This window comes from Saccostrea cucullata, unplaced genomic scaffold (assembly GCF_032062105.1).
Source record: "Saccostrea cucullata isolate Sc308-1 unplaced genomic scaffold, CSIRO_AGI_Scuc_v1 ctg201, whole genome shotgun sequence".
Lineage (NCBI taxonomy): Eukaryota > Metazoa > Mollusca > Bivalvia > Ostreida > Ostreidae > Saccostrea > Saccostrea cuccullata.
In genome coordinates this window covers 202,501-228,851 of record NW_026927812.1, presented here as the reverse complement: position 1 = coordinate 228,851, position 26,351 = coordinate 202,501, and the positions used below count along the sequence as shown (strand labels likewise).

At 32.7% G+C, this 26,351-nt stretch overlaps 1 protein-coding gene across 1 annotated transcript in view; it reads right to left on the bottom strand.

Moving 5' to 3' along the window:
• The window catches only part of LOC134275546 (integrator complex subunit 4-like), a 74,309-nt gene that overhangs the window by 15,698 nt on the left and 32,260 nt on the right, over positions 1-26,351 (bottom strand). The window contains exons 4-10 of the mRNA XM_062757821.1: positions 24,101-24,207; positions 18,940-19,122; positions 15,583-15,722; positions 12,492-12,612; positions 10,515-10,586; positions 10,023-10,197; positions 8,377-8,582 (exon numbers count right to left, since the gene is read on the bottom strand). Coding sequence (XP_062613805.1) covers positions 8,377-8,582; positions 10,023-10,197; positions 10,515-10,586; positions 12,492-12,612; positions 15,583-15,722; positions 18,940-19,122; positions 24,101-24,207 — 1,004 coding nt within the window. The remainder of the gene's footprint in view (positions 1-8,376; positions 8,583-10,022; positions 10,198-10,514; positions 10,587-12,491; positions 12,613-15,582; positions 15,723-18,939; positions 19,123-24,100; positions 24,208-26,351) is intronic.

The following is a 26,351-nucleotide window of genomic DNA, read 5'->3' as shown; positions in this document are numbered from 1 at the left end:
CGGAAACTTTGCAAATAAGTACGATTTTAACAAAGACTCCTTCTGAGACACCAAATCGCGTTCAAAGTTCGTTAATAAAATTAATTGGATGCAAGTGTCTTTGAAACGCTATCTGAAAATCTGGGAAAAAATTGAGCCAGTTTGAACGTAAAACTGACACTCTTTAAGTAATATCTGAAAATTTACATCATATACCCCACTTTTGATGTTCCTTTCTAAATATTTGAGATAACTTTGACCTATTTGCTTAAATTCAGAAAAAGTTTAAGACTTTAAAATAATTTTCTTGCTTATTAAATTTTCAATGCAAGAAAAATCACATTTTATTGGTGCAGAAAGGTCAAATAATTTACTATGCAAAGCAATTTGAAACTTTTTTCAGTCACAATTTTAAAGTGTCTTTTTTTAAATAGACTTAGAGTTCATTTTGTTTCATGCTTTAATTGGATAAAAATATTGGAGGGAAAATGTCGAAGATGTAATTTTTAATTGACACAAAGTTCAGTGCAAAAAGGTCATATTAAATGTACTGTAGTGCCAAAAGAAGCATATTGACCCCCATTTTTTGATTTGAATTTTAATTAAGCTATGTAAGTAGAAACTAAAAATATACTTAGCAAAAAAAGTTTAAGACTTTAAGAATTTTGATAGAGGACTAAATCATACCGTACAAGTGGAAATTTTAGCGAGACGCAAATTTAGCGATTAGTCCTTAAAAACTGGTAATTTATTTTTATCAAGATGTTATTTTAGCCATTTTAAAATGCATATTAAAGAAGCTATTACAAAAGAAACGTAATTAATTTTTAGCGATATTCAATTTTAGCGATCTCGGCACCCTTGCTAAAAATGCCAAAATTAAATCCTCGATAAAAATACTACTTATGCAGTAGATAGAGTGAGTGTACAATAATTCTTAAAGAAAATAAAATATTTTAATGTGTTTGCGAATCTAATTTTTTTTTAATGAAACAAAGGAGAAGTGTTTAAAAGTATGATGGCACATATATCCTTCATATGACATTATTTAGGCGCGGCGACTACCATAATCACACTTTGTATATAATTCGATATTTTGAAAAGTATAAATCATTTTCATTTGAATTTTTCAGGACTGATTTGAAATAAATATAGCTTCCATCATGTTTAATTTTGTTAATTTATATCAACTTGTAGCAATCTTATCATAGTTGTGACATTACTTTTGGATCAACCCTTGTATATATATATATATTTGTATATTTTTATAACTAGAATCTGGCAAGCTTCAAGAAAATTCTTTAAACCTACTAAGCATGAAATGATTATGAGTTTTGCATGGGCAAGCTTCAAGAAAATTCTAGAAGGATGATTCTAGAAGTATGATGTGATTGGCCGCTATAAATGACCTTGAAATATTTGCATATTGGAAGCTTTTCTAGAATCTTCGTTTCGAGAATGTTCAGTAAGCCAGGAAGCCCATACTGCCAATCATAATTTTTATGACCCGCCCAGATTTTTACTGCGTTTGTTAAATGCAAATGTTATAACTTTTCATCAGTAGCCCAAGCATAATAATAGTTAAAATATTGTCATAATTAAATTGAACTTCGTTTGCAATGGCATGTGTATATTACAAATGACACTCTACAGATGCTAGTGAAAAAAAAGATTCAATCAAAATTTTGATATTAGGAATAAATGGCTGTTTTAATAAAACACTTAATCATCATGTACTAAAGAACAATGGCCATTTTTTTTGTTCTTAGCCTTGACACTTTTATTTATATAAGCATAACAAAAAAAGTAGAAATTTCGAACAATTAATGCCATGTTACCTTGGGTCAAATTAGGTTAATGCACCTCTTTAAATTGATAAATATTTCTGGTATCTAGAGCTCATTAAATCATATTTTGAAGACGTATTTTCTATTTTACTCTTCTATTTTTGGAAGTGAATGGATCTTTCTACCTTGGAATCTACTATATTGAGCCAACTGGGTCACATGTACAGATTTAAACTTCCTCTCAAAAGTAGGGTTCTTCACGTTTAAGTCAGTCTCATTTGTCATCTGTAGAAAACCAGTGAAGCGACATAGATGGCTGTCACTCAGAACAGAATTACACGATCACATCCCTGATTCACGTACAAGATAAGAATAAAAGTTTATAGCTGACAATATTTGTACACCAAAGGCAATATTTTTCAGAGACATAATTTTAAATGACGAGAGGCCCAGGGGCCACATCGCTCACCTGAGCAATTGGCTAGGAAAAAGCACATATGAGATCAGAACTGAAAGTTTACTGGGGGGGGGAGGGGGCTTGAATTTTATTGAATTTTAACCCCCCCAGGGGGCAGGGGTCATGATTTGAACAAACTAGAATCTACACTATCTGAGGATGATTCCCTATAAATATCACTAAGCATGGCTTTGAAGTACTTGAAAAGAAGATTTTAAAAGGTTTCCCTATATATACCTATGTAAAACTTTGATCTCCCATTAGGCCCCACCCTACCCCCGTGGGTCATGATTTGAACAAACTTGAATCTACACTTCATGAGGATGATTCCACAGGAGTTTCATCTTTCATGTCTCAATGAGAAGATTTTTCCTATATATTCCTATGTTAAACTTTGATCTGCCATTGTGGCCCCACCCTATCCCCGGGAGTCATGATTTGAACAAACTTAAATCTACACTACCTGAGGATGATTCCACATGAGTTTCATCTTTCCTGGCCCAGTGGTTCTTGAGAAGAAGACTTTTTAAGATTTTTCCTATATATTCCTATGTAAAATTTTGTTCAGCCATTTTGTCCCCACCCTACCCCTGGGGGTCATGATTTGAACAAACTTGAATCTACACAACCTGAGGATGATTCCACGTGAGTTTCATATTTCCTGGCCCAGTGCTTCTTGAAAAGAAGATTTTTAAAGATTTTTCCTATATAATTCCTATGTAAAATTTTGATCAGCCATTTTGTCCCCACCCTACCCCTGGGGGTCATGATTTGAACAAACTTGAATCTACACTACCTGAGGATGATTCCACATGAGTTTCATTTTTCTGGCCCAGTGGTTCTTGAGAAGAAGATTTTTTAAGATTTTTCCTATATATTCCTATGTAAAATTTTGTTCAGCCATTTTGTCCCCACCCTAAACCCCGGGGGTCATGATTTGAACAAACTTGAATCTACACTACCTGAGGATGACTCCACATGAGTTTCATCTTTCCTGGCCCAGTGGTTCTTGAGAAGAAGATTTTTTAAAATTTTTCCTATATATTTTTCTGTAAAATTTTGTAATTTTGTCCCCACCCTGGAAAAGGGTGTGGCCCTGATTTGAACAAACTAAATCCCCTTTACCCAAGGATACTTTGTAGCATGTTTAGTTGAAATTGGCCCAGTGGTTCTTGAGAAGAAGATTTTTTAAAAATGTCATTAATTTTTCTCTAATTCATAATTATCTCCCCTTGGAAAAGGGTGTGGCCCTTCATTTGAACAAATCTAAATACCCTTTACCCAAGGATACTTTGTAGCAAGTTTAAAAAAGAAAAGGAATTGTGCATAAATAATATTATCCCTTTAAATCATTAAACCAAAATAACTGAAAATGTAAAATTTAAACTGCACAAATGTATATTTTTAAGACAATCAACAACAACGATGTCACAATGGAAAAAAAATATTGCTTTGAAGTGTGCTCACTTGAGCCTTCAGCTCAGGTGAGCTAAAAAAGAGCATAGTAATTAAACAAGAGGCCCCTGGGCCTTATAGGTCACCTGAGCATTATTCACACACACATATATATAGAAACATTAAATAATTTTTAGTTAAATGTGGAATTAAGCCAGATGCTATAGCATTTTCATGAGTGAAAATCATAACTATACACTTAGCAGTTCCTTAGTTTGGTTACTTTATACCCATAGGCAGGGTAGGGGAACAAAAAATGCATTTTAACTGAAAGTTTAATATTCAGCAATAATCAGTAGTGCCGCTACCACACATGAACCCTTTTTTTAGACTCTTAGGCCTATTTTTACACATTGCATATATTTCTATTAAAACTTTGGAAAGGCATACTTGCTTTTCAAAAAAAATTTGATTAATACCAAGGAGCACATTTCAAACAATTCATTCATTTTCAGTACATAAGATTTTTAAAGAATTTTCCTATATATCTCTATGTAAACTGACCTTGGGGCCTTGAAATTTACAATTCTGGAAGATTAGGGATTGCTCATAACTATATAGGTAATTCATCTGCTTAAAACCTAGGAGCAAAGATGAAAATATTCAAAGATTTAATGTTTTTTCACTATATATTTATAATCAATACAGCCCCACCCTAACACCAGAATCCCTGACCCTGGGGCCATAAAATTCAAAATTTTGGCAGAGGCACTCTTGTTCATCATAACTATGTACTTAGTTAGTTTATTTAATAACAAGGAGTAAAGAAGAAGATTTTCAAAGAATTCATGTATTTACTCTATATAATCAATAGAGCCCCACGCTGACACCAGAACCCCTGACCCTGGGGCCATAAAATTCACAATTTTGGTAGTGGCACTCTTGTTCATATATATATGTAATTATAGTTTATATAAAACCTAGGAGCAGAGAAGAAGATTTTCAAAGAATTTTCATATATTTTCACTATATAATCAATAGAGCCCCGCCCTAACACCAGAACCCCTGACCCTGGGGCCATAAAATTCACAATTTTGGTAGAGGCACTCTTGCTCATCATAACTATATACTTAGTTAGTTTATTTAATACCCAGGAGTAAAGAAGATTTTTAAAGAATTTTCATATATTCCTCTATATAATCAACTTTGAGCCCCACCCTGACACCAGAACCCCTGACCCTGGGGCCATAAAATTCACAATTTTGGTAGAGGCACTCTTGCTCATCATAACTATGTAATTAGTTAGTTTATTTAATACCCAGGAGCAGAGAAAGAATTTTCAAATATATTTGCATTTTCACCATATACTCGGCCATTTTAGCCCCGCCCTAGTACCCCCTGACCCCAGGGCCATGAATTTCACAATTTTGGTAAAGGACTCAATGCTGATTACAATCATGCAAACAGTTTTACTGCTTGATGTCCAGGAGTAAAGAAGAAGATTTTTAAATATTGCATTAATTTTATTGGTTTTGGCCCCACCCCCCAGGCCCCAGGGGGGCAGGGATCATGAAATTCACAATTTTTGTTCCCCTTCACCCATAGATGCTTTGTGCCAAATATTGGTTGAAATTGGCTTTGGTGGTTGCAGAAGAAGATTTTGAAAATGTTCAATATATTTTATGTAAAACTTTGGTCGATTTTGGCGACGAACGACGAACGACGTACGACGAACGACGGACGACGACGGACAAAAACAGATAGCAATAGGTCACCTGAGTTTACTCAGGTGACCTAAAAAGAAAAGGAATTGTGCATAAATAATATTATCCCTTTAAATCATTAAACCAAAATAACTAGAAACATCCCAATGAAAATTTCTTTAAACTGCACAAATGTATATTTTTAAGTCATATCTATTATCTAATAGATGATGTCACAATGGAAAAAAAATATTGCTTTGAAGTGTGCATGCATTGATCCCCTTGGCCTTATTATCCAAACATAAAATTTAAAATTTCACCATCAATTAAAGTTAAATCAATTTTGGGAGCAGATATTGGCCATTACTAAATAAAGACCTTTTGTCACACACACATATATATAGAAAACATTAAATAATTTTTAGTTAAATGTGGAATTCATTAGACACAGGATTTTAAAAATATTTTCATGAGTGAAAATATAAAAAAAACAAGAGGCCCATGAGCCACAATGCTCACATGAGTAACTTTGGCCATGCTTTTCTTCACCAGATTTTCCCCATGGTAATACCTATTGTGGCCCAACCCTGTGCCCAGTAGTCATGATTTTAACAATTTAAAATCTTTACTACCCTAGGATGCTTCCACATAAGTTTCAACTTCCTGACCCAGAAGTTCTTGAGAAGTAATTTTTTAATGACCCCACCCTGTTTTCTTTTCTTGATTATCTCCCCTTTGAAGGAGTCTTTGCCCTTCATTTTAACAAATTTAATTCCCCTTCACCCAACAATGCTTTGTACAAAGTTTGCTTAAAGAGGAAGTAGAAAAGTTTAGAGATGGACAAAGACACACAGACAAGTGATCAGAAAAGCTTAACTTGAGCTTTCAGCTCAGGTGAGCTAAAAACTGGTCTCAAGAGTGAAAAAAATTACACAATTAACTGAAAACATTGACTCTTCCATTAATTACTAAACAGTGTTGAGCAGCTATGATGTCATAGGAAATCAATTACTGTTCATAAGGATTTTCACAAGATATTTAGAGAAACTTTCAGACTGGTAGTTTTACTCTCTGTCAGGATGGTTCACTCTATCTTATAATAGATCACCTTTGGTATTTTTACAAAACCCCTTGTGAAGGGGAGGAAAATCTCAAGTCTTGCAAACTACTGTTCTTCTAAATACCATATTTCAATATTCTTTCACTGTGTGACAAGATATCATCTTTACTCAAAAAGAAATAACAGTCCTTCACTGCAGAAAATGTAAAAAAAAAAATAATAATACTATAGACTGAAATCATACACTTGTTTGAATCATTTGATTTCATGGAGGCTCAATTTTTCTAGGAATTCATGTGTACCTCTCATCCCCGAATTAACACCCTCCTCAAATTAAATAACTACGGTAACAAAGTTGGTCACTTACTGAAAGAAAATACACAAAGTTCATACATGCCAACTTTTGAAAATTCCCATGGGGGATTTAGCGCGTGACGACAATTTTCAAAGCTTTAAATTCGCGACATTTTGTAGTGAAATTAAATGATTATGAAATGATTTTTTTTTTAAATTTATAATATTGATATCACTTATCAATACAACTTAAGGATTAATCTAACACAAAAAATGATGTTTTAATTTCTTTCCAAAATTGAAATATTTTTTCTAAAATAGATGCCTCTCTCACTAAAGAAGGGGTATTTAATAACATATGTAAACAACATAATTTTTCTACCAGGACACATATTTTATTTAGTGAAAAATTGAAAATTGTACAACTTTTAAATCATTTTTTTTAAAGGCTAAAAAATATACGAGGTTTTGATACTGTAAAGTCCTGTTTCTGGAAATATTTTTGAGATTTTTTATTTATATTTCAATTAATTAGAAATTCTAATAAGATACTAAATTTACAGAAATTTATACCACCTATCCAAAAGAGAATTATTTTTTTTACAGTCATGAAATTTGTCAGGTTTGATGGTGCCATGTGGGTATTTCCTTAAGTCATGCACATACCTAACGTACAATATTACTATTGGGAGAAGGGAGGGAAAAGAAATTCTAACTGACATACACTTGATTGTTTCATCTTAATTTTTTCATAATATTTTAACTGCCAAACTTTACAATATTTTTCATTATAGGTAGATAAAATCAGCAGCTATGCTTTGTAGTTTTCTACTTTCGTTTTCAAAAAAAAAAACGATCTCTTTGGATTCCGATTTTATGGTTTGACTAGTGTTTTATTGTCTTTAATTTATGTTTTTAATAAAAAGAACTAACAATTATCACGTTAATCTATGTGTTTCACCTTGCATACCCCTTAAAACTGACAAGATAATCCCTAATTGCCCCAAGCTATAAGCTACTTGTACCTGGACAACTGCGTGCGTTCATGCGTGAAGTGATTTCCTGTGACACCTGGTTAAATAAACAATGAAACTTGTCTGTGTGCATTGAATAAACAAGTCTGACATTGTTATCCCGATTGTCAAAATTCAGCGGTAGGAAACTTTTAAAATCGGAAATTTTGGTGATTTTTTTTTTCAAATCGGGAAATTGGGGCAATTTTTCTCTCACGATCGGGAAAGCGGGATGAAAGGGTAAAATCGGGAGGATCCCGCCTAAATCGGGAAAGTTGGCATGTATGAAAGTTACATACCCAAGAACCTGTATAACTGTACCAAATTAAAGCATGAAAATTGACCCCACATTTGTTAATGATTTCATAGTATTGATATTATATACAGGAAAAATATTGCCCCCGATATATTTTCACCCCTTTCGCATTACTCTTAGTTGGGTGAATTGAAAACAAGGCAAACTAAAAGAGCAGTGCATAATTTATTAAAAAAGATTCTGATGCTGCATTATTTATTAAAAAGATTGTATTTTTTCAATGATTATACCAGGCTTATTTCCAGAGGATCGACATGGATTCTAAGGCCAAGCAATTAAATAATTGAAGGAGGTGCTTATTTCCTCTCTCTTTAAGAATTTTTCGTGCCCTTGATGCTACATACCACTGTACTAAATTGAGTTTTTCTGTACCTGTAACACCCCGAGTATGATCTCGAGCTGATCCTCTCTGAGTGTGATGTATCTGTTGAGTTTTCTCAGACTGTTTATGGCATTGAGTCGCACACTCTCTATCTCGTCATTAAACATATCGATGATGCTGTCCTGAGATAGGTTAGCAAAGGATGCAGACTGACTGGCCAGTTCACATAGCGAGTCCAAAGCAGCATTTCTCACCTCTGCAACAGAAGACTTTGTCAAAACCAAACAAAGAGTTCAATTTCAGTACTATATATGTACCTATAAAATAGTAACAATTTATAAGAGTTTTCCATAAGATGTGAAGCAATTATGTAGTTAATACCCTTCAATGTTATTACTGTGAGAACCAAAGTCACTATCTTACATGTACCCTTTCTGATATTTTTTTTATTTAGTTCAACTTCAACTAAATTTAGGAAAGTCTTGAAATTATGTGAATATTCTGCTGTAAAATGTGCCCTCATTAAAAAGGTTCTGCTTACAAATGTTTTAAGTATTTTTAAAAAGTATATTTATAGTATCTGTACACATAGCTTAATTTATAGTATCTGTACACATAGCTTAATTTATAGTATCTGTACACATAGCTTAATTTAGGATCAATGTAAAAAATGGGTGGCAACATACTTCATTTGGCTCTATGGTTCATTTAATTTGACCTTTTTGCACTTTACCAGCAATTGCGTCTAAGACATATATTTTTTCTCCCATATTCTTTACCTAAATAAGTTATGGGACCAAATATAGCTTTATTTTGTCTTGAAGAAACACATTAAAAATTGTGACAAAGAAAGAGGTTTTAAATTACTTTGTACCAGGTCATCAATAATTTGACCTTTCTGCACTTACAAAATGCCATTTTTATTAGCAGTAAAAAAAAATAACAAGCAATAGAATTATTTATAGTTGAAAATTTTAATGAACTTTTGCAGATTGGTCAAGTAATCTTGCATATAAAGAAAAGAAAAAAAGTAGGAGTCTTGGATGTACTTTTTTAAAGAGTTTACTAATACTAGAAAATAATTATAAGCTAAAAATTGGGGCTTTCTTGGGCTTTCCAAATATATTTTATATATTTATCAGAGTATGCTGATGAAATTTATAATAGTTAATTTAAAATAGCATTGTTGTTAATACTTCATAATATAAAAAAAGATAATTTTTATTCTTAAAAAATCTTTTTGCAACAAAATATACATTTATTGGTTATTGTATGGAATCTAATCAGGAGTTTTAAAGTGAAAATGGTTTAATGTGCACTGTAGGTAAGAATTAAAATATATGATGCAGAATTTAAGAAGTAAAGGTCCAGACAAAAAAAAATTCTCTAACGCTTTATCAAACTTCATTGAATTCCTACAAATATCTTTACTGTAGGCGTACTTTTTTCCACGGGGTCATAATTCCACAGAATGTCAATTTCTGTTTAACCCGCATATAGAAAATTATGCAGATTTCTTAGAATGTCACTATATGTCTTACATGCATATTTGTAAGTACGCTTGAACAAATTTATGCAGAAAATTTGTGACCACATGGAAAAAAGTACTTCTACAGTATTTAAAAATTTTCAGAGACAAAAAAATGGAGAGCTACTTATAAAGTATTTTAATTCAAATAAAGACATCAATACAGACCTAAGAACTCATCTTCAGTTCCATGAACAAATGCTCCGCAGGCCCCGATGTTCATCAGGTTCACATTGTCTGGATCAAGTTCTTCTTTAGGTGCATCATCTGCCCATTTCTGCCCAGTTGCCCATTCCCCAGAGGCAAAATGCTCCCTTGCTCTTTCATGGGCACTCTTCTTCCTCTGTAATTAAGTTTATAAACAAAATAATGACAAATTTCTTTAGGTGTATCATCTGCCCATTTCTGCCCAGTTGCCCACTACCCAAAGGCAAAATGCCCCCTTGCTCTTTCATGGGCACTCTTCTTCCTCTGTAATTATAAGTTTATTAACTAAATGAAACTATCATTCACATTGTATTGAAATAGAGACATCATTTTACCGTTAGAATTTTAAAGAAGATTCCACATAGAAAATAACTGGTATCATTCCTGTGATGTAGTACGTGACTAATATAATAACAAGAAATCTGATACATGTAACTGAAATCTTCCACCTACCCTCATGTTTGACATAAGCTTTTTATCAAGTGTCTGTTCCAGAAACTTGGGACTGACTTGGTGTAATGACCCCTGAAAGAAACCAAAATTAACTCTTATATACATGTGATACATATATATAATAAATACTGTAATGGTACATAATCACATATGTCAAACTGTTACTTGGAGGGAGTCACTAAAAAGAACAGGGAAGTCACTTTTAATGCCAGGGGAAGCCAATTTTCTTCGATTGGAAATCCACTGAAAGGTAGGTCACAGCTTTTTGTTGCTTTTATAACTAGTATTTGCACAAATGCTATATTGCATGGAACAATTTGATAACCAAGGTACATGTACATTCGAAGTTTGCCAGACTTAACCATCTATGCCCCCCTCCCCCCAAAAAAACTTTTTGTTGCTATAAGGTTGGACACTGGCAAATTACATGATACTGTATGGACAGTGATTGTTAGATTTTTCTTGAAGGGTTGTTCCCCTAACCACTTCTGAAACCATTACTTTGGGCCTGCAACACGTTTTTGAATATGCAATTTGTAAAAAGGTAAACCTAAAGGTATTTAGTCTGAAGAGGCACCTATATTCTCATTACGATGGAAAATAATTTCCATGTCCTTCTTAGAAATAATTTTCACAGAACCATTCAATGAAAAGACATCAAAAAGCAGATGATGAAGCAAATAAAAAGAAACTTTTTTGTGAAGTGTGTGTAGCTTCATACATAAGTTTTTCCACCATCTGTAAAGTAAAGACATTTTGAACGAAACAATTAATTTGTATCCTATTTTGCAAAATAATTTTCACAGAACTATTCAATGAAAAGACATCAAAAAGCCCAAGATGAAGCAAATAAAAAGAAACTTTTTAGTGAAGTGTGTGTAGTTTCATACACAAGTTTTTCCACCATCTGTAAAGTAAAGAAATTTTGAACGAAACAATTTGTAATCTATTTTGCAAAATCACTTGGTTTCTGGCCTATAACACATTTTGCTTGAAATTTCACAGTTTACAAAACTGTACTGTGTCCAAAAAAAAACCCCAGCAAAAATGCATTTTTTTTAAAAAATCTTTTTGATATTTTTCATTTGAAACAAGATGCAAAAATATTAAAACTTTACTAGATGAGTTTTTCTAAAGAACTCATTTTTTGGGAGTTTTTTTATTCAACAGGGAAGGTGACCCTCTTTTCAGGTTGCACTGAAATAAGTACAGTAAAACTCGCTTATAACGAAGTGACTGAGACCTGTGAAATTACTTCGCTGTATCCTTAATTTGTTATATTCTTATAAGTAATAATCAATTCCTTAAATTTATACAGCTGGGAATCCAAGATAACTTCACAAAGATCGACTCCCTCCTCCGTTACCTTTGCAGAGAAATTAGAATTTGTCTATGTGCATTCCTTAAACAAGTATTTTCCAAATTCTAGTTGTCAAACAATAAAGATAATCAAATAATAAAATGCTTAGGTTACCTACATTCTAGTAAACTGCTTAAATATTCATCAAAACTTCCGATGTAAATGTACCTTAGTTATCAGATTGTTCTGTGTAATATAGCATTTGTGCGAATACTAATTAATATAAAAACAACAAAAAGCTGTGACCTATACAATTACACAGATTTCCAATCATAGAAAATTGACTCCTCCCTGGCGTTAATTTAAGCATCTCCCTCGAACTTTTTCGCGACTCCCTCAAAGTAACAGTTTGACTCAGTGATAATTTAACATGTAAAAATATTTATATCACATATACTTTCATTATATTTTTATTTTATTAGCAGTTAGTACCCAGATTCACCAACCACAAAATATCAGTTACTGTGAAAGGTGTTAAACAAGTTAAGATTACTGTATGTAGCATTTCATATCCATAATGAATACATACAACTGTTACAATCAAATTTTTGACAAAACAAACTGTAACTTATAGTGCTTTGGTTGTATTCTACACCAAGCATGGCTCTCATCCTTACCAACAAAATGGCTGCCTCTGTTCTTACTTGGACTGAAATGTCATTCACCATATTGCATATCTTAGCAAATCCATCATCTACCAATCGAAGTTCATCTTCAGAATCGGCAACAGGAACCAGGCTTCAAGTCAAACAATCCAATTAATACAGACACACAGAATAAGGTAAATATCTACATTTGATACAAAGAATACAAGTTTCAAATAATCTTTATAATGATCAAAACATAGGTAATCAAAGATTAGTACATTCTCTTCAATGAATGTTATCAGGCCAAGTCTTGAGACCAAATGCATGTTCTGGCAATGTGAAACCTTAGATGCAGTACTGTAGAAGCACTAATTTTCATCAGGATAAAATTTCATTGAATTGTCATCTAAAACATTTTTGTGGGCTTTAAACTTTTTTTTTGTTTTGAAAGTAATTCTACATAATAGAAAATACAACATAATAGTTAACATAATAATCATATGATAATTTCATGTTGCAATTAGTTTTTTTGATAGTTGCCCAAAGCAGATGCTGCAGTGTGCATCTTTAGATGTATCATCCAAGTAAGTTTGGCCCCAGTAGTGCTTATCGCTTCTTACAATGAGACCTACCTTTAACTTGGTCATTCTTATGGAAGTGAAAAGATAGTACCGGGTATATGAAAGCTGTCAGGTAGAATGAGTAATACACTAGATAAATTATCCATGCATTTTTGTTCAATATAAGGTTAAAGAAATGATAGAAAAAATCTTGATTTTGAGATGCTGATGCCAAGGGTTTTATATAAACTTCCCAAATTCTCTTGAATTAAAAGTTTATCAAAATAACATTGTATATTTCAAATAAGACTGTTTTTTCAAAAAGTAAGTCAAACATCAAGTTTAATGCACCATATTGGCAGTATAATGGTGCAAAAGGGCTTATACCATTCAGTAAATGTGCAAAATATTCAGATCAAAAGAAATGTGCAGCAAAAATTGCATATGTAGACATGTGAAATGATCCTGTCTCACTTTGCAGAAGACACGTAGAATCTTATTTTGGATCTTGTTTAGGGTCTTACAAAAATATTTTTTAAGGTATGTCACTAGTAAACTTTTTAGAAAAGTTCACACAGAACCTCTTACTTCAAAACTATATTTATTAAAATTCAATTTTTATGACATATTAAAATTAAACAACGTAATTTTTTAACATTCAATGAAAAAACTGCTCAAAAATCTACAAAGAAGCCAGATTTATGAGGGACTATTTTTTGTGGTGGAAGGATATTTAGCAGAAAATTCTGCAAATCTGCACATTTATTAAATTGAACATCATGGAACATAAGTCTCACATACTTTTACTCGGAGAATATTTTCCATTAGGATATTGCTAGGAATATTTCATATAGGTCTTAATTTACATTTTTAGAACAAGTTTTACACCTTCCCTAAATAAACTTTGTTAATATTTAAGAAATATTAAGTATAATTTTTTTAATTTTATTGGGATGTAAAACGGGTTGATCACGTGATCAAATCTCATAAAGCCCGAAGGGCTTTATGGAAGATTTGATCATGTGGCAACCTGTTTTACATCCCAATAAAACTCAAAAAATTATACCTTATTACTTATATTTACATTTGTGACTGATTTATTACAAATAGTAAGGTACTTACGTAAAATTTGAAATCCATAAATTTTTTTTTCAAAACTCAATGGTAAAAATTGAATGTGTTGATGTCGATCGCTTATGACGTCACTATGAAATTACGTAGAACGTTTATGACTAAACAATCAATTTATGGTCACATATGACGAACTTATTTTACGGAGATGTAAAAACCCCTTGTTCAAATAATGTTATATAAGGGAAAAGTTTGCAAATGTAAATATATGAAGATATTATAAAGAAGTCATGATAAAATCTACACCATTTTTTGCCTGAAAATTACATATTTTGACCAATATTTCAAAATTAACATCACTGACCCCAACTTTTTCTTTCTTTGTTTTAAACTATTCAGTATTTGTGACTGATCAGCTTTTAAGTTGTAAAGAGTTCGATATAAAGAAATGTTTTATTGCTTATTTAGTTTTTAATACCCTATAAGATGTTACTTTTTAGTGCAAAAAGGTCACACAAAAATTTACGCACATTAATTTGCAAGATTTTTTCAATGATAAATATTATTCAAACCATTTTACGTAAAATAATATTAAATTTATTGCCATGGCTAGATCTGATAAAATACAATAAAGGTTAAAGTAATTAACCAGAATTAAAATTTAAGTACAAAAAGATCAACTTCATTGTACCGTAGATCAGCAAGATGTACACTGACCCCATATTTTCTCTGCGATTTTGAGTTACGCTATATGAGTACTTATCAAAAATATACTTCTCAAAAAATCCTTGATTTAACAAATTTCACGAGTGACATACCATAAGGACATTACTGATAATTTTTCAAAATACCAGGGGTATTCTAAATTTAAAACTATACAGCACTATTATGTATTCTTGATCAAAAAATCAGCATGTGTTATCAGGGGTTTTGAATAGATATCAAATGATGAAAACTCTTGCATTATTCGAAGAAAAATATACAAAAAATTACTACACATAAATCCAGATTTTTTTCCACTCCAATTTCTTTTAGAGGAAGTGTACAAAACCATATATAGACATTAAAAGCATTGCACACAAGTTCTTCATGTAGTGGAACTCTTCAACTCCAGGGAAGAAGCCAATAAAGTTCAAATTATGTTGAGTATTGATGTCCTTAAGTATGGATTTGTAAGACATAACTACTTCTTATGGCAAAGTAAGTTAATTTTTAATCTTATTCGAAATTTACCTTAAATCATGTCAACTTTCTGCGTTGTAGATTTTACTATAAGGAGGTCACATTCTAATTTCAATAGCTCTACTCCAAAAAACTGGCTGTGATTAAGGCACATTAACCCAGAATTTATCATTATGCAATATTCCTTACCATAAGAGTACACAAAGGGGGATTTTTTGACAATCCAAATTATATAAATGTGATTTTTTTTTCAACTACAGTGTAAGAATAAGAATGTCAAAGAATATTGACGTCTGAGCTGTTTTTACCTGTCAGGATACAGGTGACTGAGAACCCAAATTAATTTCATGGCTGATAGCCTAACATTCTGGAAATCATCGGTCAGGGACTGGCACGCCTGCTGGTAGATGGACAGTCGTAGGGGCAGGCCTCTCTGATGGAATTGTAGCTACAACAATAAAATACGCCATTCTTATTACCTGTGATAATTATCTGAACATTAACAGGTGCATGCATGAACTATAAATACACTATAAAGTGAACTTCTCATTAATATGATTCAAGAAAATGTTTATTATTACTTTTCTTACATTTTTATAAAGCAACAGAATTTAACATACTAATTGATGAAAATCCTGGCATTAACAAAAATATAGAGAAAGTTTTTTTATTGGCATTTCATCAAAATTTGATTCAGAGGAGGTTTAAAGCATTATCAAGCATCATTATAATAATACAAAGATTGTCTAATCATGTAAAACTTTTAAATTATACTGGGAATAATAATAAAAAAATTCTTAACTACAGTGCATTGTCCTTAAAAAAAGAAAATCTTTTATCAGCATATACAGTTTCAGGTCATGGTCAGGGGAACTCCAATTGCTCTGTCAAGCATGATGTGAGGTCTCATATTTTCTGATTCCCATACCACAATGTGAAACCAGAACAGAAAACTTTAGGAGAAACCCAAGTCAGCCTTAAAAATGGGATTAAAAGAGGCCCATAGGCTGTAACAATAACCTGAATATTAGGAGTTTTTCACAGTCTTAGTCCACCACCTGGGATAATAAATCTTCTGGAACCTTATATGGGAAATTCTAGTATAAAATCATTAAGATACATAATACATTTTCAATATCATAAAGTCACACCTGCGAGCTGGGGGCTGCAGACATCACTTCAACATTCAAAATGGACAAAAATTTTGCATTTTTGGTTTTCATAGGGATCAAAGTTTATCCCTATGCATGATTCAAATGGATGCTACTATTAGTAATGTAGACACCTAGGGGGTTATACTGATATAATTTGGGTCCTTGAAAAAATGCATAAAAATGGCCCAATATGCATTGTTTGAAGGACCCCATACATCTCCTTATTACCCATCTAAGTATCTATAAAACAAATTTACACTGTCAAAGATTATTTTATAAGTTCATTTTCTCTAAGCTAAGGAAACTGTTCATTAAAAATGGTTTACACTGTGACATTGTTTGATGCTTATGTGATGTCACTTATGTGTAACAAGCTCGTTGTTTGTTCAAATGTAAACAACATATTGAAAATAATACAGACAGTATATGGCACATAGAAGGAGGCAAACTGATTTGATGTGTGGTGGGTAGGTCACATGGAGAGGGCATATTGATTTGATGTGTCAAGGGTAGGTCAATTGGAGAGGCCATATTGATTTGATGCATCATGGGTAGGCAATCTGATTAGATAGGGTGGGTAGGTCACGTGGAGGAGGCATATTGATTTACGCTTGTCCACTTCTCTAAACAGAATACAAAACAAGTAGAAACTCATTATCATATTATCATTCTAAGGGCAAATTAAGCTGTGAAAATGGCAGAATATCTCAAGCAAATGACTTATAGATATTATGGAGACAATATCTTCAGATGATTATTATTAAGCTGCAAGTCATATACATTTGAGATATTAATTAAGTGAATGAGATATCAAGTAAATCTAGAGACAAAATTGAAAATACTATGAAAAGATGTGCAAACAATAAAATATCTGAAGCAAAAAAGATTTATATATCTAGTGTGCTTGAAATATACACAGGAACTCACAAAATTTGCAGTTCGATATGATTTTTATCCAACTTTTTTTGGTTTTTCATCCTTGAGCTTTTGCGATAAAAATCATATCCAACCACAAATCATGGGAGATTCTTTTTATCCCATGTTTTATACATCGATCATTATCAATGTTTTACACCGTTTTTATATAGGATTCCACTTTATTTCACTTCATCACTATTGTGATGTCACCGTTGTGGGATGTATAAAAAAAAATATCCAATGTGTGATATCCACCGGATAAGGGGGTAAAATATGGGACAAATTAAATTGAACACAAGTTACTAGAAGGTCATCATAATTAGGTGAGCTTAGTGCATATGTCTTTATCATGAGATCACAAACATGTCTTAAGTTTGTTCTTGTAACACATAAATATAGGCATGACTGACATTTAAACTAGATCTATGTTGGAGAAAGAGATAAAAGTCCAGATTGAGGGAGATGATAATGCAATGTTTTTAAATAAGAGTTTGCTACTGAACTAGCTAACCTAAGGTATATATTCAATAATATTTTAAGTGCGAATAAGGAACAAGTGAAGTTTTTCCCCAGTATGTATGGGGAGGACCACCAGACAAGGACCACACACAGTAAACTATATTTTTTTTGTGACCTATATATTCCCGATTTTCAAGTTTGAAATCCATTCAGCACTGTTTTGACTTTTGAACCATATCATAAGCTACGCAATGTCACAAAGATATCATTGGTTTGTAGCAACCATTTTTGTGAATACAGTCATGAAGACCATGGTTCTTGTAGATACATCTCGCACAGGAATAAAAGCTGGTTTACAAAAATAATTCTTGCATTCTTGGCCAGCTATTGCGGCTCTCCAAGATTGTTAATTATCAATTAAAAATCAAACAAAATAAAGATGTGTTTGTGAAACGCTGATAGGTCAAGGCTAATGTTTCAAGTTTTTCAAAGTAGTCATACTCAAAAGTCAAGATGATGGAGTAAAAAATTATTTGAAACAAAAGGAAAAATCTTTTTCAAGAAATTTATAATGAAGTATGTAAGCACTAACTATTCACAAGTTTAAGTTAGACTTTTAAAAGTTTATTTGCTTGTTTTTTTAACAGGTATTTGATTTAGATCAAACTCAACATCATGAAGTCAAAAAATGTTATGACCTCAAAAAAGGTCCAGTAAAAAAAATGAAAGCCCTAGAACCAGCAGTTCAAAAGTTGTGACCAAGGGTAAAGTTTTTTTAAAAGTAGGTCAAACTCAAAGGTCAGGGTCAAAATGTTAGAAATGTTGGTACCCAAAGAAAGGTCAGGTCAAATTAGTTCACATGTGAAATATCAAAGCTCTTGCACCAACTATTTAAAATTTATTACTTTGGTTAAAGTTAGGAAAAATTCTGCAAAAGTAGGTCAAGTTTCAAGGTCAATCATGTTTATCCCCCCTCCCCCACCCAGAGAAGTCTTGTCACAAGAACATACATGTGAAATATGAAAGCCCTAAACACCATCTATTCAAAGATTCGGGGAAAGGTGAAAGGTTTTGCAGACAAGCAGACAAACAGATTGAAATACAGAGAGATGGATATAGGTGATCTGAACTTACCATTGCATTAAAAGAGCTAGCCCTGACTCTTGAGTCTTGGTCCCCACAGAAACCTGCTAGTAATGTCTGGAGGGGAATAAAAGGATCCTGGGAGTCATCTGCGATCTCCTGTTCAGGGGATCCAATGGCACCGATTAGCTCTAGGCAGGAACATCGCACTCTGTGATCAGGGTCCTTCAAATGCTGAGGAGAAAAGTTTTAACGAGTTACTTAAGTGATGTTTATTAAATTAGATGCTTGCTAATTTAGAAAGATATAAAAGCAAATAAATGCTGAAAAACATTTACAGCTTAATTTTTTATTTCATTTCATGTAGCATGGTGAAGTCAAGATATACTTTATATTGATATTTAAAGCATCTACAGTGTATATTTGCTTGAGTTCTCCAACTCATGATAAAAAATTTGGGTAGAAAGTTGGTAGGAAAATGTTTTTCTCTCAAAATTTTTCTCAACAATCGACATCAATGCTTAATTTACAAAAAAAAAAAATACATGTACCGTATATACTCGCCTATAAGTCGGTATTTTGGGAGTTAAATTTTAGTCCAAAAGTCGATGTCCGACTTATAGGCGAGTCATAAAAAGACTGGTATTTTTCTGGATGGCGAATCGTTGTATTCTATAAATATTTTCAACAGCTATCGTTGAACAAAGTATGGATATATTATATCATTTATGTATTATAAGATAATACATAAATTACATGTATCTTATATACTTATATTTAATAATTTAATTATTCTTAATCTTAAGAGGGCATTTTTATTTTTATTTTTATGATTTAAAGTAAAATATCGACTTCGTTTCTTAAAATATAAATTGAAATGAGGGTAAAACATCATAGCATTTATTAGAAATTATCATCTGATTCTGGCAAAAAGTTGTACCGACTTATAAGCGGGTCAATGGCAAATCCCTGCCAAATAACCTTAAAAAATACAACCGACTTATAGGAGAGTATATACGGTAATTAATTAATTTACAAAAAAAAATTGAAATTGAAAGTGGGAATAAAATTAAAATAATTGTAGATGAGTGTTTTCTTGCATCCCATAGACCAGTTTCCACCTGAGATTCTAACCCTCCATGTAAAGATCAACTCCTTACTTTTTTACTCTAGAATAAATGCTCTAATCACTTCACTATGTGGAAAGTATTGACAGGATGAGAAGATAACACATTGAAAAAAAAATTTTGTTTCCAGAAATTTCAAACAAGAGGCCTATGGGCCACATTCATCACCTTATCACTGTGACCATGAAAAAAGCAAAAATCAGTTCAGTATTGAAAAGTTAAAATGCGTGTGGTATCAACCTACCCTGAAATGGGAGGAGGGGTGATGGTAGGTATGATCTGAACAAACTTGACTCAACTCTAACCATTGAAGGATGCTCGCATATTTCTTTGACTTACTAAGGCTTTTTTTCCTTTTAAGTTTGAGCTTTCACTGTGGTCCCATGCCATAAATTTTTCACTAATTTTTAATTATCTTCCCTTGAAGAAAGCATTGTCCCTAAGTAATTTGAAGAAAGTTGAATCCCCTTTACCCAAAGATACTTTGTGGCAAGTTAGGTCAAAATTGGTTCATTGGTTTGTGAAACTGTATAAGCAGATTTTTTAGCGAGGATTTGATTTTGGCATTATTAGCAAGAGTGCTGAGATCGCTAAAATTTAATATCGCTAAAAATTAATTGCGTTTTATTTGTTGTAGTCTCTCTAGTGAACATTTTAAAATCCCTAAAATCACATTTCGCTAAATATAAAGTAACATTCTTTATGGACAAATCGCTAAATTTGTGTCTCGCTAAAATTTCCACTCATACGGTACTCAAAAATGTGAAATGTTTACAGACGCATTGACAGCTAGACAGATAAAATCATAAATACTAGAAAAAATGAGATTAGAAAATCTCACTTGAGCCTTTGGCTCAGGTGAGCTTAAAAGTTTTGGGTCAGGATGTTTTGTCATTTAGTCAGGAAAAGCAAAAAGAAAATTTTCAAAAGATGGCCTTTTATAACAGTTGAAACATATATCATAAAAGCAGAGATATATTCTTGGGGAATTAAATTTTGTTTATTTTGCAATCATCAATGAAATTTACGAATTATTTATATGACTATATATTTAATAGGTTTAATTTCAAAACAATGAAATCTAATGCCCACAAAACTATTTTAGATGACAATTTAACGAAATTTTATCCCCGTGAAAATTGGTGCTTCTACAGTGACGGTTTATTTTAATTTAACTTTTATGAGATGGTCTTTTATAACAGTTTATCTTTAACTTATATAATGGTTTCAATGCTAAATTTTACCTAGGTTTTCATTTGAACAATTGAACTTTTTAAATAGAATCTGCAGCTTATGTTCTTACAGGAAATCAGATTGGCATAGAACATGGGGGGCTTTAAATCTGACCTTGAAATACAAAGAAACAGCAAAGTTTGGCATTAAATACCATAGTATCTCCACCAGATTTCCATATAACAGTGCAATGACCTTTTACTTTAGAGAGTCAATAGGTTTCTTCTCCTCAGCCAAAGAATCAGGAAGTACTGTATTTATAGAAACAAATGATCAATCTTTACCCAGTAATAATTCAGGCAGTACTGGACATTCACTCCACATTGACATGTGGAATTCAGATTGAGATAAAAAAAATTTACTTCCTGTCTTCTGTATATCTGTACTAGATTTCAGACAAATCTTGATTTATATAACATGGCAAAGCATGTCTGACCCAGTTCTTTTAACCCTGACTTTTGAATCTTTAAAGTATAAAGGTAGACCTGACAACTTTTTCAAGTGTTTTAAAGTTTTTGTTCCGATTTATTATTATTTAAATATACTTTATGTACTTCAGAAGTACAATAAACACAGAGATTAAATATGTAGGACTCCAAAGTGCGATTGGACTCCAAAGTCTGATGGTCTACGCCAAATCCCGATGGTTTGACACGCCAAACCCCGATGGTGCTGAAAACAATTAACGTTTATGACGTCATAATACTAGTGCAGCAAACTATAATGCCGCACCATGCCAAGATTTTACATAAGTATTTATAATTAACATTATGCAAAAACTCTTATCTCTTGGATAGGTGCAAAACTTACCCTAATTGCTCGAAAAGTGTGTAGGCCTAACAACTAAATAGATATCTAGATATCTTGGATGGGTGCGATACTTACCCTAGTAACTCGACTAGTGTGCGAGGACTAACCCTAAATCAATTAAATCAAAAGGACTAACCCTAATCAGTTGAGTGGTGTGCGAGGACTAATCCTAATATCACTGAAACATGTGAGCAATACACAAAATAAATAAAATCGTATGCAAGGATAAATTCGTTTGAATGCAGGAAAATGGCGTCAAGGATTGACGACGAATTATTGTGACATCATAAACGTCAATTGTTTCTTCACACCATCGGACTTTGGTGTGTCAAACCATCGCATTTTAGCGCAGGGTGTCTTATAGGAAACAAGCCATAGGACTTTTGCGTGATCATCGGACTTTGGAGTCTGTACTGACAACAAACCATCGGGGTTTGGCGCAGACCATCGGGGTTTGGCGAGACCATCGGACTTTGGCGTCACCATCGGACCTTGGAGTCTTACAAATATATTTACTAAAAAGGGTGTGTCAGGTGTATACAGGCTCTTGTATAAATAATTCACATCAAGACAGACTATTAAGCTAGAGATATGACTGAGACATGATGAGTATGAGATAGTACTCACTTTTCAAGCTTAAATTAAAACTGAGACATGCTGAGACTGAGATAGAACTGACTTGTAAGCTTGATTTATAGCTGAGATATGATAAGAGTGAGATAATATTGACTAGTTTATCTAGAGTTATAGCTGAGATATGAGACTGAGATATGACTTTTTAGCTAGAGTTTTGGTTGATATATCATGAGACTGTAATTATATTAGCTACAGTTATAGCTGAGATATAATGAGACTGAGATGATAAATATTGACTTGCCTAGCTAGGGATATGAGATATTAATGACTTCTTAGCTAGTGTTATGACTGAGATGTGATGAGACTGAGAGTGTACTGACTTATTGGCTTTAGTTATAGCTGAGATATGATGAGACTGATATAATGCTGACTTGTAAGCTTGAGCTACAGCTGAGATATGATGAGACTGGGATGATAAATACTGACTTGCCTAGCTAGAGACATGAGATATTAATGACTTCCTAGCTACAGTTCTGACTGAGATATGATGAGACTTAGCTGATACTGACTTGTTAAGCTATATGATTTAGCTATACTTTGATGATACTGACTTTTAAGCTATATAATTCTTTAGCTATACTTAGATGATACTGACTTGTTAAGCTGTATAATTCTTTAGCTATACTTAGATAATACTGAATTGTTAAGCTATAAGATTCTTTTAGCTATACTTAGATGATACTGACTTGTTTAGCTATATGATTCTTTAGCTATAATTAGATGATACTGACTTGTTAAGCTCTATGATTCTTTAGCTATACTTAGCTGATACTGACTTGTTTAGCTATATGATTTTATAGCTATACTTAGCTGATACTGACTTGTTTAGCTATACAATTTTATAGCTATACTTAGCTGATACTGACTTGTTTAGCTATATGATTTTATAGCTATACTTAGCTGATACTGACTTGTTTAGCTATATGATTCTATAGCTATACTTAGCTGATACTGACTTGTTTAGCTATATGATTCTTTAGCTATACGTAGCTGATACTGACTTGTTAAGCTCTATGATTCTATAGCTATACTTAGCTGATACTGACTTGTTAAGCTATATGATTCTTTAGCTATACTTGGCTGATACTAACTTGTATAGCTATATGATTCCATAGCTATACTTAGCTGATACTGACTTGTTAAGCTATATGATTCCATAGTTATACTTAGTTAATACTGACTTGTTAAGCTATATAATTCTTTAGCTATACTTAGCTGATACTGACTTGTTTAGCTATATGATTCTATAGCTATACTTAGCTGATACTGACTTGTTTAGCTATATGATTCTATGGCTATACTTAGCTGATACTGACTTGTTTAGCTATATGGTTCTATAGCTATACTTAGATGATAATGACTTGTTAAGCTATATGATTCTATAGCTATACTTAGCTGATACTGACTTGTTTAGCTAGTGTTATGATGGATGCCTGTAGCTCTGCTCTTTCTGGTACTGCTTTGCCAAGGACACAGAGGCTGTGGATCAATTCAGCCTTGACCTTGTGTGACCCTGAAAAAAAGCAAAATAAAATAAAATGGATTAAAAATTATCCTTATTCACTTGAAGCATTTCAATTATAACATGCTTCAAACCTTGATTTCTTTCATGTCAAGTATATAAAGTCTAAACAAACACCCATACCTGTGGCAATAAGTATAAACCCATGGGATGATTACTATAGGTATGAAAGATTGAAAAGCTCAGTACAGTTATAGGTACATTTTGGACACATATTAATATTTAGAAACCTTAAATCAGTAAAGAACAAATACATGCCATTTCATTTTGTATGTATCTCAAGATGCATCATCCAAGTTTGATCAAGGTAAGGATTATACCAGTATTTTCTTTGGAATGATCCACTTCCAAAAATTATTATCTGGCCACTCATCTATAGAATATAGACCATTATGCCCCATCCAAAGCAAAAATAAATCTACATCCCATTTTTGTTCAAGATTGCTAGGTTGAATGAAATGGATGCAGTGGTGCTGAAGAAAAAGATAACAAGAGGCCCATGGGACTCATTGCTCACCAGTAAGCACATTGACTAAGGAAAAGCACAACCAGTTCAGTATTGGAAAGTTCATACAGGGGAGACCTAAATTTTACATTAACTGAACATGATCCAACATCAATATAACAAATGACTTTGCTGTGTCATGGCTTTCCTGTTCTTTAGATGATGACTTTTACTATTACTTTTATCCCCCATTGTGGCCAAATCCTACCCCCAGGGGTCATCATTTGAACAAACTTGAATCTAAACTATGTATAGAAGGTATCCTTTAAGTGTTCCTTTTTTCCTTGGTGGTTCTTGAGAAGATTTAAAACAAGAGGCCCATGGGCCACATCGCTCACCTGAGCACTAAGGGTAGGAAAAACTAGAAAATGGCTTGTTATTGTAAAGTTTAAATCCAAAAGTAGTCCCATGACCAATCATGGATTTGCTATTTTTTAGAAAATGATTTTTAAAGAATTTTCCTATATATATCTTTAAAAACTTTGGTCGGCCATTTTTGCCCCGCCCTACCTTGGGGGGTCATGATTTGAACAAATTTGAATCTACACTACTTGAGCATGCTTCCATATAAATATGATGAATTATGGCTTTTTCATTCTTGAGAAGAAGAGATTTAAAGAATTTTCCTATATAATTCTATGTAAAACTTTGGTCGGCCATTTTGGCCCGCCCTACCCCCGGGGGTCACGATTTGAACAAACTTGAATCTACACTATCTGAGCATGCTTCCATATATATATGATGAATTTATAATGGCTTTGTCATTCTTGAAAAGAAGATTTTTAAATAATTTTCCCATATATTTCTATGTAAAACTTTGGTCGGCCATTTTGGCCCCGCCCTACCCCGGGGGGTCATGATTTGAACAAACTTGAATCTACACTACCTGAGTATGCTTCCATATATATATGATGAATTATGGCTTTGTCATTCTTGAGAAGAAGATTTTTAAAGAATTTTCCTATATATTTCTATGTAAAACTTTGGTCGGCCATTTTGGCCCTGCCCTACCCCCCTGGGTCATGATTTCAACAAATTTGAATCTACACCACCTGAGCATGCTTTCATATAAATAGGATGAATTATGTCTTTGACATTCTTGAGAAGAAGATGTTTAAAGAATTTTCCTATATATTTCTAAGTAAAACTTTGGTCGGCCATTTTTGCCCCGCCCTACCTTGGGGGGTCATGATTTGAACAAATTTGAATCTACACTACTTGAGCATGCTTCCATATAAATATGATGAATTATGGCTTTTTCATTCTTGAGAAGAAGAGATTTAAAGAATTTTCCTATATAATTCTATGTAAAACTTTGGTCGGCCATTTTGGCCCGCCCTACCCCCGGGGGTCACGATTTGAACAAACTTGAATCTACACTATCTGAGCATGCTTCCATATATATATGATGAATTATGGCTTTGTCATTCTTGAAAAGAAGATTTTTAAATAATTTTCCCATATATTTCTATGTAAAACTTTGGTCGGCCATTTTGGCCCCGCCCTACCCCGGGGGGTCATGATTTGAACAAACTTGAATCTACACTACCTGAGTATGCTTCCATATATATATGATGAATTATGGCTTTGTCATTCTTGAGAAGAAGATTTTTAAAGAATTTTCCTATAT